The sequence below is a fragment of the Dunckerocampus dactyliophorus genome, chromosome 11 (assembly GCF_027744805.1).
Source record: "Dunckerocampus dactyliophorus isolate RoL2022-P2 chromosome 11, RoL_Ddac_1.1, whole genome shotgun sequence".
Taxonomy (NCBI): Eukaryota; Metazoa; Chordata; class Actinopteri; order Syngnathiformes; family Syngnathidae; genus Dunckerocampus; species Dunckerocampus dactyliophorus.
The window spans coordinates 29,861,580-29,876,849 of record NC_072829.1 but is presented as its reverse complement, the minus strand read 5'-3'; the positions used below and the strand labels follow the sequence as shown (position 1 = coordinate 29,876,849).

Below are 15,270 nucleotides of genomic sequence, written 5' to 3'. Positions count from 1 at the left end.
ATGGGGGTTCTGCTGGGAAGGTAGCTATGAATGTGTATCAGTCGCGGTCATAGTGAAGGCACCCGATTCCCACACCTTCTGCAACGTGTATGATGGTATATGCGTGCTGTCTTAAAAAGAATGGTACAACTGCTGCCATACTGCTACTTTCTAAATGTGTGAAGGTATGAAACTCCTGCATCCCCACCAGCTGATCTCCTCGGCACCCATGTGGAACATTATGTCAGTGGAGGTCAAGCCAAAGGTCACACCGTCAATGAGTAGGGTGCACGGGTCAGGCACCAGGGTCACACGCTGTGGGGTTTAAAACACTTTGAGATCCGACGTCCCACAAGGGTGACACTTCTTACACAGAAGCGTGTGCGTGCATCTTACTGGGTTCTTGCCGAGGCTCGGCAGGGTGAAGGGAGGCTGTGGGTAGATGTAATGATGGTGGATGTCTCTCTGGGAAGGAACAAATACGAGGCGACAGCCAACACTGCAAGAAGGAAACAAACAAAAGAAAACACTAAATGCTCATCAGCATGTGTTATTTTTAGTGGGGCAGCGGAAAACTACATTTTGGGAAGATCTCATCTCAAAAACGATCATACAGCAATCCCTCGTTTATTGAGGTTGATTAGTTCCACACCCGACTGTGACAAGTGAATTTCCACAAAGTAGGATTCCTTATTTAGAAATGGAATATTTCCGAAGTTAGAGCATAGAAAATCTCTCGGGGATTATTTATTAATAATAATAATAATAATGGTTAAATTTTATAGTGCTTTTCAAGGCACCCTTAGCGCTTCACAATGAAGTGAAGCCATTATTCAGTCACACACTGTTGGTGGTAAAGTACATCTGTACCCACAGCTGCCCTGGAGTAGTCTGACGGAAACGTGGCTGCCGATTTGCGCTTACGGCCTCACCGAGGGAGAGGGAGCGAGGATCGAACCGCCAACCTTCCGGTTTCTGGACAACCAGCTCTACCTCCTGAGCCACTGCCTCCCTATTTCATATCTAGAAGGCTTAAAAATGTTAAAAAACGGATTTAGAAGATCGTAAACATTTTTTTATGCCATAACTATGAAAATATTTAATTTATTAATATTGAATCCTACTTTGCGGAAATTTACTTTTCGCGGTCGGGCCTGGAACCAATTAACTGTGGTAAAAGGAAGGACGACTGTATATGCATTTTGTTAAAACGTTTTGGTTTAGTTTTCAAAGTAAAACATACGCTTTTGTGCCTTCCACGATGCTCTCAATGCATCTTGAGAAAATGGCTTCAAATGTCTCTGTCACCTGAGATTTCTGTTGGGAGTAAAAGGAAGATTTACACTACCAATGCATGCAGTCACACTTTGGATGTGTCTTTTTTGGAAGATGCAAAGCGGCACGTCTACAGGTCAGCATACCTCAATTTGATCATGCTTGGAGTCAACAAAAGGGCCCAGCTGCAGAAAAGGGGAAAAAAGGCATCACGTAAAAGATTTTGTATTTGGAAGATATGCAGGAAATGCATCCTGCGCGTGAGAGAATTGACCAGTATGCAGACGTCAGGACGATCCCTCGCAATCACATGGATGAGGTCCAGGAGAGGGTCAAAGTTGAGGCTGTCAGAAGGGGTGTAAGGCCCACAGGCCACAAGCACATTGAGCGGCTCTGGAATTGCATCAAGGGATATCATTAAAACAGATCTTGGGTTTTTTTTATTTATTTTTGGCTATGGCGCATCCTTCCTTACCTTCATCCATCTCCACTTTCACTTCTGAGGAGTAGAAGGGGAGTGGGATTCCCTGGAAAAGTGAAATGAAAAACCATAAATGTAATTCCCTCAGGCCCTTTGATGTAAATCTGATCTGCTCTGATTTTAAAACAGGGGTGTCCAAAGTGCAGCCCAGGAGGCCATTTGTAGGCAGCAGCTGTGGTTTCTTTTTTCTTTTTATTATTATTAAAATTGGGCCACGGCACATAAAATATTATTTAACAAGAAAACTAAAAAAAAAACAAAACCCAAAAACACAGCAATGCAAAAAATAAAGTGAAAATATTGACAAAAAAGTTGTAATTTAACCAGAAAAAGTTAATTTTACAGGAATAACGTAATATGAGGAAAAATAACGTCATTTTAGTAGCATAGAGCTGAAAAAGTCATATGAGAAACAAAACAAAATAAAGTAGTAATTTTTGGGAAATTAGGTTGGAGAAAAAGAGATAATATTATGGGAATAATGTCAAAGCACTATGAGAATAAAATGATATTACAAGAAGAACATTTACAAGAAGGACGTTGAACTAGTTGGGGGAAAAAAAAAAACAGCAAAAAAAAAAAAGAGCAAAGTTGACACGAATAAGCTTTTTCACCTACAGTATATCACAAAGCTACATGTGTTTCTTTGCAAAATATCAACGTGGCAAAGTTGCATCCTTTCATTTTTCGTTACGTGGCCCTTGCTGGACACCCCTGGTTTAAAACCACAAGCTTGTGGTTTTCTTGATTTGTTAGTTCCAAGTTAAGTGTTAACCACGGCTGACCTCGTAGACTTTAGAAACCACTAGTTTGCCTCCTGTTGTGTTCATCCCCTCCAACGCCACCACCTGGAGGAGAGTCATGAGTTTTTCCCATCAAACCCATTTAGTGTTTGTGTCCCAACATTATAGTTACAAAAACATCTCTCTCTTATTGTACAGCATATTTATTAGCGAGTTATTCTTCTCTATCCATTCCATAAAAAACCTTGTGAGAGCTCTCGGTCAGATGCTGGCTGAGCCTCCAGACCAGCTTCCTTGGCATACTCAGTTACTCTCGGTGGCCCATATAACCTGCTGCACACAAGCTTAGCGCAGAGGCAAAGGAGAAACCACCGCAGTGTTTGTTTTGAGTCACCATCCCAGCTTAACAAACTTACCTGGCCAGTAAATAGGGAGTACTCTTGGAGCTCTGACAAGTCCACGCGTACTTGCTGAGCCCCTTGCTCTGGTCCCGCTTCCAACAGAACCGACTGTGCATTCAGTTTGCCATTACTGTCACAGCACACCTGGCCCAAAACAGACACGCGGTCCTGCCAAAAAAGCAAAAACATATTTTAAAAAACATAACTCACCAGTATGGATGTCCCAATCTGATATTGATATCAGGACAACATCAGCAAATAAATAAATAGGAATATACCATGCATCTCAAATCTCCGATACAAGCAGTCGATTCCAGACTCCGCCCCAGCAGCGACTGGATAGAGCCCATGTGATCACAACAACAAAGTTTGCTAGCGTGCTAACAAAGCAGCAAAGAGCAGGAGTGATGTCAGCAGTGCGGCAGTAAAAAAAAAAAAACAACCAAGAAGATGCAGCTGAGTGAAAAACTTGCCATGCACAAGTTTCCCGTGCTGGCACAGAACCGCGTAGTTTAATACGACCAACCTCATCGCACATTTAGCGACTTTCGCCCGCTAGTAAACCACTTAGAGCCACGGTATGTACTTCTGAGCTGCTGCTATTTGCCAGCAAAGTACGACTTGACCGCCACACTCCTGCATAAACTGATGGAAATATGACACATAAGCTTCACTGATTTACTGATTCACGGACGTGTGATGTTAGCCCTGTTAGCTTGCTAGGTCTGGCAGCGCAGTGGCTGGACTTCCTACCCCTAGTCATACCCCTAGTTTATGTTGTAGTGGATGGTTTGATTCAAAAAGCAGGTATTGGTCAGTGTGTGTGTGGCCTTTCTAACTAGGGGTTATTAGGACCCTCCAACATAGAGCGGAACAAATACCAACTAGTGCTGAGGGAAAGAAAAAGGAGACACAACATGTCCAGAGAGCGCTCTCAACCTGTGGGTACCCGCGGTGGGCTTTTAACAAATGTCAAAAGAAGAGAGTAGGGAAAGAAACCCAAAAGCCCACAGAAGCAAAAAGGAGAGGAGTGGTAGTCCCTTATGTACCGGGAGTCTCCAAAAAACTCCAGAGGATCTTATGGCAACACAAAATTCCTACCTATTTCAAACCAGTAAATACCCTGAGACAAAAATTTGTATATCCTAAAGACAAGGCTCCAAACCAAAAACAGAGCAATGTGGTCTATTCCATCCACTGTAAAGATGAGGAATGCAAAGAGCACTACATTGGGGAAACTAAGCAAATGCTCCAAAAAAAGGCTTTATCAACATCGCAGGGACAATTCTAGTGGTCCTCAATCAGCAGTACATCTACACCTTAAAGCAACCAATCGCTCTTTTGAGGACAGCGAGGTAAAGATTTTGGCCAAAGAAAAGAGATGGTTTGAAAGAGAAGTCAAGGAAGCTATTTTTGTCAAACAACAGAACCCATCATTGAATCGGAATGGTGGTTTGAGGTTTAATTTGGACCCTGTGTTCAGCAGGTTACTGAGACCAAAACCCACAGCTCTTAGTCTTGCAAATGAGGTGGAGCCAGGGCCGAGCCAGAACAATAGATGCTAACGAGCCAGTATCAGAGTCGTTCATACCCAATTCAGGGAGCGACACTTCCCTTTTATCGGAGGTGTTAATAGCAGGATAGGATTATACCACTACTCTGCCCAGGCTTAGTGTAAGGAACCAATAGGAGGAGGGTGTTGGCACACCAATTCCGCCCACTCTTACTGTATTTAAGGCCTAAGCTACCAGCACTTATTAGTTCGCTGACGAAGCTCTTCGGATGAGGAGCGAAACGTCCGACACCTTCTTCACAGAAGTACAGATGACGTCTCAAGAAGCCTTTTCCTCGATGGACAACTCCTGTACGACAGAGCCTACACAGATTCATACCTATGGGCAATTCAGTCTTCAATTAACCAAACTGGCATATTTTTTTTTTATGTGGGAGGAAACCGGAGTACCGTATATGGGGGATAGTTTACAAAATAGCCCGCAATAAGTGAAATCCACAAAGTAGCCATCCTATTTTTTTTTTAAACAATGGATTATATATGTTTGTAAGTAAGTAAGTACACTTACACTTCATACAATTTTCTCAGACAGGCATTAACTTTTTATTAGCATTAGCATTTTCATTTTCTCACATATCTCTCGTTTAAACACTCAAAGTTCAAACCTTTGTTTGAATTTTAATAATCAACCTTAATGATCAACAAGAAATCATTCAGTCACTCGCGCATATTTCACTCCTGTGATCGTGCCTTTTCGCCCTGGCGCCGTTCCTCTGTACTGTAGCGTTTTGGCAGACGGCACGAATGAGATTGAGTGACAATGGTTTACAGCCAATCAGGACGCAGAACACAATGGGCGGTGTAGACAGACCAGAGAGGGAAGCGACAGACACTCAACTTCCCACAATGCAATTCTTCTTAAAGGGCCAGGCTTGGCCTGTAACAGCATTGATACGCTGAGGGGGGGGAAGATTCACTCGAAAAAAAGTCAGCGAAACAGCGTATCCACGAAAGATGAACCGCGATACAGCAATGTACCCGGAGAAAACCCACGCAGCGGGGAGAACAGGCAAACTCCACACAGAGATGCCCCAACAGAGGTTCGAACCCAGATCTTCCCGATCTCGTGTCTGTGTGGCCATCATGCTAACCACTAGGCCACCATGCGGCTTATAAATTGCAAAACCATTAGAAAGACATTTTAAGAAGGCCAAATAGAAATCACAAACATATCCGAATGTACAAAAACACGATTTTTCGTGAACCATGTTGCTATGCTGCACCTGTGCTGGCAGTGAGACAGGAGAGAACTCTTCGATGTTGTAGTGAGACCGCAGGCCTTCTCCCAGCTCCTCTATCTTCTCTGTCAACACTGCAGAAGAAGAAACACGCAGACATACTGTAGATATATAGATGATATATAGATGATAGAGACACTGTGTGCGTGTGTGTGTGTGTGTACACACACACCAGGGGTGTCCAAACGTTCGTCCAGCGACGGCCACATAATAATATTCGTCCGTCAATGCGACGAGGACCATTTAATCATCCTGGTCCTCGTCGCATCACATAGTGACAAATGAAAGGATGCAGCTTTGCCACTTTCATATTTTGTAACGCAACACATGCAGATATGCTAACAATGGGCTGTCAAATGATTACAATTATTAATCAGATTTATCACAGTTTTCAAATAAATTAATCATGATAGTATTTTAAACTAGCAAAGAGTACATTGGAATACAGGAAGTGAACAAATGTATTGCAATTGATGTGAAACGGATGCGAGGTAGGATTAAATAAGCTTTGCTTCTTCCTACTCCTTTCTGGACATGTAGAACTGTGAATTATACTATGTGATGTATTCCAATGTAACTTGTATGCATGTTCAACATAAATTAAGCCATTACCTTTACCATGTCTGAAATATGCCCATTTTTACTGTATTTAATTGATAGAAAGATAAATGACAGTGCAGGATTTTATTTATATGCTGTATATGAGATGGCACACGTCTGAAAATCTATTTACCCAACATTGGCTTCTTTAATAGCAGAATATTTCAATCAGACTTTTAACTGTTATGAGCAATGGGGAGTGGCATTCAAAGACACCACATCATTAAGTTGAAATCACATGTTTTTAGTGAATTTTCTGGGATTTCCAGGCACGCTTAAACACAGCAAATTGTACTTCCGCATTAAGAGTGACAAAGTTAGTGATAAGAACATCCACTCATTGATTTTCATTGCATTTCTGTTTATTATTACTACTACTAGTTGGCCGATATGATAGGACAACTCTAACTTCAATGCATCTCAGCTTTGTTATATTGATGAAAAAGCATATTAATATCAACTTCATTCTTTGTTCATTTTTTCCCCAAATTTATTTTCCCTAACATATAACACTCATTCTGCTGTTTTTTTTTTTTTTTAAACTATTTCAACTTTCTTCTTGTAAATTTTGTAAAATATACATTTTTTTGGTAAAATTTGTTTCCCATATTTTGACTTTATCCTTGTATGGTAACATTTTCCACAACCTAATTTTCCAAAAATTACAACTTTATTCATTGTTTTGTTTCTCATATTACTCTTTATGCAACTAAAAATGACATTTTTCCCCTCATTATATCACATACTATTATTTGTGTAAATTCACAACTTTTTCTTGTTAGACTGCAACTTTTGTTGTCTTAATATTTTGACTTTATTCTTGTAAAATTATTGTTGATTTTTCCATTTTTGTCTGTGTTTTTAATTTTTAAAGTTTTGTCAAATTATATTTTTCGAATGTGTTGCAGGCTAATAAAAAACAGCCACGTTGGACAATCCTGATATACACAGGCTATTTATTATTATTTTTCATTTTTCCTTCGCTCACCATTCCTGATATCACGCAGTCTCTGGAACATGTACTTGTAGCTGCAGCAGAGGGAGTCTTCTGGCCCTTCCAGCAAATCCAGCTGGATGCCTGCACCAGAGGACTTGCTGCCCGTCCAGCGAGTGCCCTGCACAGCCCCGAATGACACCACCACCTCCCCCTTTCCTCCACGTTGGCTGTACTTCTGGGAGGGAGTTGCGCTGCAAAGGTAAGGGCGAGGGTAAGAAAATGCTGTTTCATATGAGCAACTTAAGGAAAAAACATGCATTTAATAGAAATTAAATGCAGGAAGGAAGTGGACAGGAAGTGAGGGAACAAGTTACTGCAGCAACAGCAGCCCGTGTTATTATTAGGGATTATTGTGCCTTTGTGAGATCATTCAAACCTGCAATAAAAGCCTGTTGTTCAGGCAATCAAGTCTGGTGCTTGTGTGTCTCACCGAACATTACGGTTTTTATGCTTGACAATGCTTAATTTAGGCAAAAGTGCGTAAAATTTGCTTCAATATGCACGTTTTTTTTTAAACCAATAAATGTCCATATTCAACCACAAAACAGCATGATTAATTTTTTATTTTTTTTTAAACCATGATGAGTGAAGCTGCAAAATTTGAATGGCGAATTTGAATTGCTCCATCCGGGTTTGGAATGAGGTCCTTCTCAAGGCGAAGGACTTCAAGTATCTTGGGGTCTTGTTCACGAGTGAGGGAAGGTTGGAGCGTGAGGTCGATAGGCGGATCGGCGCAGCGTCTGCAGTAATGCGGTCGCTGTACCGGACCGTCGTGGTGAGGGGAGAGCTGAGCTGGAAGGCAAAGCTCTCAATTTACCGATCAATGTATGTCCCCACCCCCACCTATGGTCATGAGCTTTGGGTCGTGACCGAAAGAATGAGATTGTGGATACAAGCGGCTGAAATGAGTTTCCTCCGTAGGGTAGCTGGACTCACCCTAAGAGACAGGGTGAGGAGCTCGGTCATCCGGGAGGGGCTCAGAGTAGAGCCGCTGCTCCTTCACATGGAGAAGAGCCAGTTGAGGTGGCTCGGGCATCGAGTCCGGATGCCTCCCGGACGCCTCCCTGGTGTGGTGTTCCGGGCACGCCCAGCCGGGAGAAGGCCCCGGGGCAGACCTAGGACACGCTGGAGGGATTATGCCTCACAGCTGGCCTGGGAACGCCTTGGTGTCCTCCCGGTGGAGCTGGAGGAGGTGGCCGGGGACCAGGAAGTCTGGGCTTCCCTACTGAGACTGCTGCCCCCGCGATCCGGACCCAGATAAGCGGAGGAAAATGGAATGGAAAATTTGTATTTACAAAGTCATAAACAGGTTTTCTAAGTTTTAACTATGAAAATAGTCCCTCTATTAACATTCAATCCTACTTCACGGAATTTCACTTATCGCTGTCGAGTCTGGAACCAATTAACTGTGATAAAAGAGGGATTATTGTATGAATGATATACATTATATCAAGTATTTTTGTGAGCTTCAAGAGCATGGTTGGTGGTTTGAAGAACCAATCTTCACAAAACCCTGACGGAATACCTTGGAGAGAAGCAAGATGGAGACAAGAGGACGCCTGGACTGGTCAACAAAGCTGAGCTCCTCTTTGAGTGAGGGTTTTCTGGAGTGGTGAGCGCTCGCTTTTGGGAGCCCTGCACAATCACACACACACAAACACAGTACAAAGAAAGCAAAGCAAAACACTTCCACAAGAGATTAAACGAAAGACCCAAAAGGACACTTGATAGTCACAGCATTAGTCTGACGTCTTGCCAACATTAGACACAATTTACCTTTGCAGGAGTCGAGTAGGAGTCCAGTAGATTATCCTCCTCCTCTTCTGCTTTTATGCTGAGGGGACAACAAAGTTTCCATCATTTTCATGAATAAATCATTGGGTGTTTGGATTGACCATTTCATTTTTATTTTCCCCACACAGGCGTGTTCAGTGGACAAAATGTGTGCCTGTGGGTCGCTCTCCGTGAGGTGAGGCCACATTTTTGCACCTGTCTAAATTTGATTTGATGCATATTTCACATCTTGTGTTAATCCAATAAACCTCATTTAACTCCTGAACTATTGCTCTGTCTTACATATAAAACTGAAATTGTAGTAGCAAACAGGCAGTGATTTATAAGTGAATGAATGATGGAAATTGTCAGGGGTGCCCAACTTTTGCATACGACTGTATATTTGTATGTATTAACAACTCCAGATGAAAGTTTAAATCAAGCTAAAAGACAGCACATGTCTGAAGCTGTATTTGCCTCAGCTACTCTCTTTAATAATAACAGAATCACACTTTAATCACATGATTATGAGCCACCAAGGGTTGTGTTTAAAGACACCACGTAACTTAAGCTTAATTCCGATTTTGAGAGTAGATGTATTTTCTGGGATTTCCGAGCACGCTTAAATCCAGTTACGTTAGTGAGTGATAACAATAGTCACTTATTGTATCTGTTTATTTAGACCACACATACTAGAGACGCGTTTCTGACTTGGAGAAACATAAATGGTGTTGGAATTGCACTGCCGGGTCAGGATAAAGGTATTAAAGAGCATCAGACTCTGCGGGGGCGCTACTGTGGCTCGGTCTGCCGTTATAACAGAGATGTGGCTTGACATGATAACACATGCATAAAAATGTTAACGTAATGAATGAAATAAAGTAGTTTTCGAAATTATTTTTAATAGCCTTAGTACTTACATATCATGTATCGTGTGAATATCTCTGGGTTTGTTTCGTTCGTCTCTTTTGAAGCTTTGTTTGGACTTATTCCTCTTGTTTAACACCTGACGAAAGAAAGAGCAAGACAATGCACAGTCACCGGAATTGCGGCACTGAATGAAAGGAGTTCAGAGCCGCGATTACATCGTGTTCAAACTGGTCCAGGGTGTCCACAGAGAGCAAGAGTCCATTTTTCGTGGTGCTGTATGCAACCCACTCCAAAACCCACTCATCTGCCTGGATCCTGCTGCAAACACACTGCTCCACCACTCAACAAACACAGCGGAAAGCGTAAGCAACACAGAAAACCACAGCTAGTTGACAAGAATTAGCTTACTTACTTTTGTCTAGGGCGAAGTCATCGGTACAAGTTATGCAGAACATTTCAAGTTCTGTTTTTAAGTCTTCTGCTGTCACTGGTAACATTGTTGTCGCTTCTTGTCTTGCTTATCTGCGGCGAGAACAGGGTCGAATGCAAACTACACCTCGAGGTGAAAGGCGTTAGCGGCTAACAGTAGCTCGACTCGCACGTCACAACATCACACAACCGACCGTAGACACCGAAATATTTAAATAGACGAGCCGTCTATCAAGCTAATGGTCGATCACACAGCAAGCAACTCTGTCAACAGTGAATCCTCATTTCATTTTGCCGCGAAAATTCGGTACTACACGTCCTCCTTTTCCGGTCTTTTTGTTTCTTCTTTTCTGGCGGGTGAACGACGTCATCGTACTGTGCGCATGATCGCCCCCTGCTGTTTTGGAGCGCAACGCAGTCTGTTTTCTGTACTCAAAAGAAAGTCTTCTTCTTCTTCTTCTTCTTCTTTTAGTTTAATGGAGGGTTGCAACCATGACTTGAAAAGGTGCATACCGCCACCCACTGTACCGGAGTATGTACCATGGGCCATATACAGTACAGTATCTTACTTTATGCTAACTTAGTGAGGAGACTACTTATACTAATAATAATCCTAATAATAATACTTATAATAAAATATTCTAATACTTATCTACATTCTATTATATAATCATGTGTCCTTCAAATATTCTATCACTGCCCTCTGTATATCTCTTACCCCCTCCCCACCTGTTCCTAAGATACCCTTAATGCTCCATTCCCTTCCTATCTTCTTAATTGTTTTCCTTAACGTTACACGTTCTTCCCGATATCTCTTGCAGTGTAGTAATATGTGTTCTACGTTCTCTATACTTTTGCACTCCATACATACTTTTGATTTACATTTCCCTATCAAAAACATCTTGTCATTGAACCCGGTGTGATTGAGCCTCATCCTAGTTAACACTATTTCCGCTTTTCTGTTTTTTCTCTTCACCCCTTGTGCACTGATAGATTTTTGTACTTTATAATACTTTCTCCCGCTACTACCCTCGTCCCACCTATTTTGCCATTTCTCCATCATTTGTTTTTGATTATTGCCTTTATTTCGCCTTTACCAGCAGGTATATCTATAATTTCATTCCTTCTAATTCCCATTTTAACCATTTTATCTGCCACCTCATTCCCCTCCACCCCTACATGTGCAGGCACCCAGCAAAATCTTATGTCTATTTTTAACATGTATAGTTGGAATAAGTTTTGATGTATTTCTAATAATAAATCCTCTCGACTTGATTCCATATTTTTGATACTATATAATGCTGCCAGAGAGTCCACACAACATACCACTCTATCTGCTTTTATTTCCTCTATCCATTGCAAACCTATAATAATTGCCATCATTTCTGCTGTATAAACCGAGAGCTGGTCAGGTAATCTTTTAATGATGCTATAATTCATTGGTGGTCCATAGATTCCAATCCCCACCTTCCCTTCTTCGCTTTTTGATCCATCTGTATACATATCAAAGTAACCATAATATTTCTTTTTATATATTGACTTGCCTTATGTCCTTTTTCACTATCTTTCCATTTATTTTTTAACTCTGTTATATACGTATATGTCTACTTCAGGTTTAGGAAATAGCCAGATAGGAATATTGCTTATGGGTGTAGAATTATTAATATGTATATTTTTTATGTTATATTTATCTATTTTATCTTTAATTACCCACCCAAAGCTATTACTTTTAGTTGTATTATACTCCCAACATTCCTCCATCACATCCTTGGCCAGATGTCCATGCCTACATCCTTTAAGTCTACTCCAGTATGTCAACATAAGTTGATCTCTTCTCAGGTCATACGCTACTTCTCCTAACTCAACCTGCATTGCTTTAATTGGTGTTGATGTGATTGCACCTGTACATATCCTAAATGCTTTGTGAATATTTCTTTCTATTTTCATTAAATGTGTTTTAGCTGCAGCTCCATATACAAAACTTCCATAATCTATATTTGCTCTCATCAAAGCTCTCTCTATATATATTAGTGACTGTTTATCTGCTCCCCACTCCTTACCTGTAACAGCTCTCATTAAGTTTATTATCTTCTTACATTTCTCTTCTACCTTTTCCACATGGTTCTTCCATGTGCCTTTCTGATCTAGCCACATACCAAGGTATTTCAAATGATCTACTTTTATCATGTTTTGTCCATATAGCATCAGGTTCTGATTTTTTATGCCTTTTTTCCTGGTAATCGTCATGTAACATGTTTTATTGGGTGATATCTTAAATCCCCAGTCATATGACCATTGTTCTATCTTCTTTATTGCTTCCTTCATTTTACTTGTCACATTTATAGAATCTCGTCCCCTTGCCCAAATCACTCCACAATCTGCATATAGGGCCGACCCAATCCTTCTATCCAGATTCATGAATATATCATTTATCATTATGTTAAACAAAACTGGACTAAATACACTCCCCTGTGGTATACCATTTGCTATACTGTATTCTTCTGACATCTCTGATTCTATTTTAACTTTGAATTTTCTGTCCGATATGAAATCAATGACCCAGTTATAGAACCTACCTCTAATTCCCATCCTATTCATCTTAATCAATAAACCCTCCCGCCACATGGAATCATAAGCCTTTTCAATATCAAAGAATACAATATTCATCAACTCTTTCATTTTAAAGGTTTTCTCTATTTCATTACTTACTCTAACTACAGCATCCATTGTTGATCGTTCAAAAGAAAGTCAATAGATTACGCTACCTTTTGATACAAAACACAAACTCCGCCGCGCCATCAGATAATGCTGCTGGTAATAAATAAATACCAAATCAATTCACTTTTAACCCATAAGACAGTCAAGAGTTTATTCACTTGGAATTTTTCATGTGCACACTTTAAACCAGTCGTCTCCAACAGGTAATACCTCAGGGTCAAAGAATATGTGCATAAAATCTATTAGTGTTTTTATGGCTGTTCAATGCAGCCGTAGTGCCTCTTTTTAAATGACAAATCATCACAAACCGTAAACGTAAACTGTTTGATGGGAGAGCACCTTGTACAATGGTAGGCAACCTTGCTGTGGATCCTTTCGGTCATGACGAAAGGAAAAATAAAGTTATTTATTAGTGTCATTTTTATGTATATAATATATATGTATATAATAACAATGGATTCGATTTTTATAGCGCCTTTCAAAGCACCCAAACCCAATGGTGGTAATGTACATCTGTAAACACAGCTGCCCTGGGGGTAGTCTGACGGAAACGTGGCTGCCAATTCGCACCAATTCTCCGACCACCACCAAACATTCATTCCCATTCATACACCACTGTGTGCAGCCCTGGAGTACAAGGTGGGCGAAGTGTCTTGCCCAGGGACACGACGACAGTAACTGGGTGAAGGGAGAGAGGATCGATCAACCAACCTTCCTGTTTCTGGACGACATGCTCTACCTCCTGGTCCACTGCCGCCCCATTTTACTTGGGTTTATTTTATATATTGGTGCTCAAAGTGACACTTAATGTTTAGAATTAGTCAATTCAAATACTGTGTGTGTCACATCTACGCCCTTGCCTCTACCTGCAGGCGGCTTCTTGAGCATGCAACCCCCGCTGCGGTAAGCTAACCATGAATAGTGTTCCCCTTTTGTTTTTTTAACAGCGTATCAACGGTCATTGTGTTGTGCGTCCTTGTGGTGTATTAGAGTGAGCTATCGGTGCTCCATTGCATGTGTCTGTTATTGTATTTTCTACTGCTACCAGTAGAGGGTGTTGTATACTCACGTGAGAGTCGAAGACATGTCCAGCGTGTCCATCTTAGTGTGTATAGAGCCACAACAGTCCTGATTGGGTAAGGGAGAACACACCCATTGTGTTCTGCGTTCTGATTGGCTGTAGACCATTGTCAATCAGGACTGCCTCTTTCCTGTTGTGTGATCACTAGCTGCTAGTGATCATACATGCTGAATGAAGGCATAAGTTACGCGGCTGTAGAGCGCCTGAAATACTGTCAATGAATCTTCGGTTCATGGAGGACGAGGAGGGGGAATATGTTTTAAACAAGGATACAAAAATGCCCCAGCCTAATGGCGCACGGACAAGCCACCATCAGAGGAGTGAAATATGCATGAGTCACTTCATTTCTTGTGGCCAATCTCGTAAGTTGATCATTAAAATTCAACGAAATTTGAACTTTGAGAGTGCTTAAACAAGAGAGAATTGTGATAAAATGTTAATGCCTCTCTGAGAAAAGTGTATAAAGTGTATGGTGAGGGATTTTACAGCCTTAAAACATACTGTATATAACAATTGCAAACAAATTAAGTTGGCTACACTTTCACTTATTGTGGGCTATTTTGGGAACCTATCCCCCGCCACATCGAAAAAAATAAATAATTCATAAATATCGGTAACAAATGAGAGCCTTTTTTCAGAAAAAAAAACCATATATATTTCAGACCTGTCAAGAAATGTTCCTCAATTTGTTTAATTTTTTAATTAATACAAGAAGGACTCAAAAAGCCGTCGCAAACTGCACTTCTGTTTGTTGTATTCTGTCGTTGTAACCTTTACAATAATAAAAAAAAAAGACTACAGGTTTGCAGCTCCAGACTGTTTTTCTTTACTACAAGAAAATGGCTCTTTTGATAGTAAAGGCTGCAGACCCCTGACGTAGTAGCTGTAATAGTGATGAAATGTAGCGCCCCCTGGTTTAAACCATGACTAACACATACACATATGTGTACAATGTGCTATGTGCTGACTTGATGATTTATTCTTTAAGTGGGATAAACTCTCTTGAACATCGATCCCACTTCCTTCAACCGTGAACCAACTTTTTGAATAGAGAGATTTCTGTTCCGGTGGCATCGTCATTTTCCAGCTATTCTTCCACCTGGTACAGCAAA

General features: G+C 41.0%; 1 protein-coding gene across 1 annotated transcript in view; it reads right to left on the bottom strand.

Annotated features, from left to right (window-relative positions):
* The window catches only part of pola2 (polymerase (DNA directed), alpha 2), a 16,850-nt gene extending 1,620 nt beyond the window's left edge, over positions 1–15,230 (bottom strand). Inside the window, exons 1-15 of the mRNA XM_054791905.1 lie at positions 10,343–15,230; positions 10,146–10,270; positions 9,981–10,066; positions 9,064–9,121; positions 8,813–8,922; positions 7,279–7,478; positions 5,676–5,764; positions 2,895–3,047; positions 2,521–2,583; positions 1,730–1,781; positions 1,529–1,647; positions 1,401–1,439; positions 1,223–1,296; positions 376–478; positions 188–294 (exon numbers count right to left, since the gene is read on the bottom strand). Coding sequence (XP_054647880.1) covers positions 188–294; positions 376–478; positions 1,223–1,296; positions 1,401–1,439; positions 1,529–1,647; positions 1,730–1,781; positions 2,521–2,583; positions 2,895–3,047; positions 5,676–5,764; positions 7,279–7,478; positions 8,813–8,922; positions 9,064–9,121; positions 9,981–10,066; positions 10,146–10,270; positions 10,343–10,427 — 1,463 coding nt within the window. The 5' untranslated portion in view covers positions 10,428–15,230. The remainder of the gene's footprint in view (positions 1–187; positions 295–375; positions 479–1,222; positions 1,297–1,400; positions 1,440–1,528; positions 1,648–1,729; positions 1,782–2,520; positions 2,584–2,894; positions 3,048–5,675; positions 5,765–7,278; positions 7,479–8,812; positions 8,923–9,063; positions 9,122–9,980; positions 10,067–10,145; positions 10,271–10,342) is intronic.
* Positions 15,231–15,270: the final 40 nt, after the last annotated feature.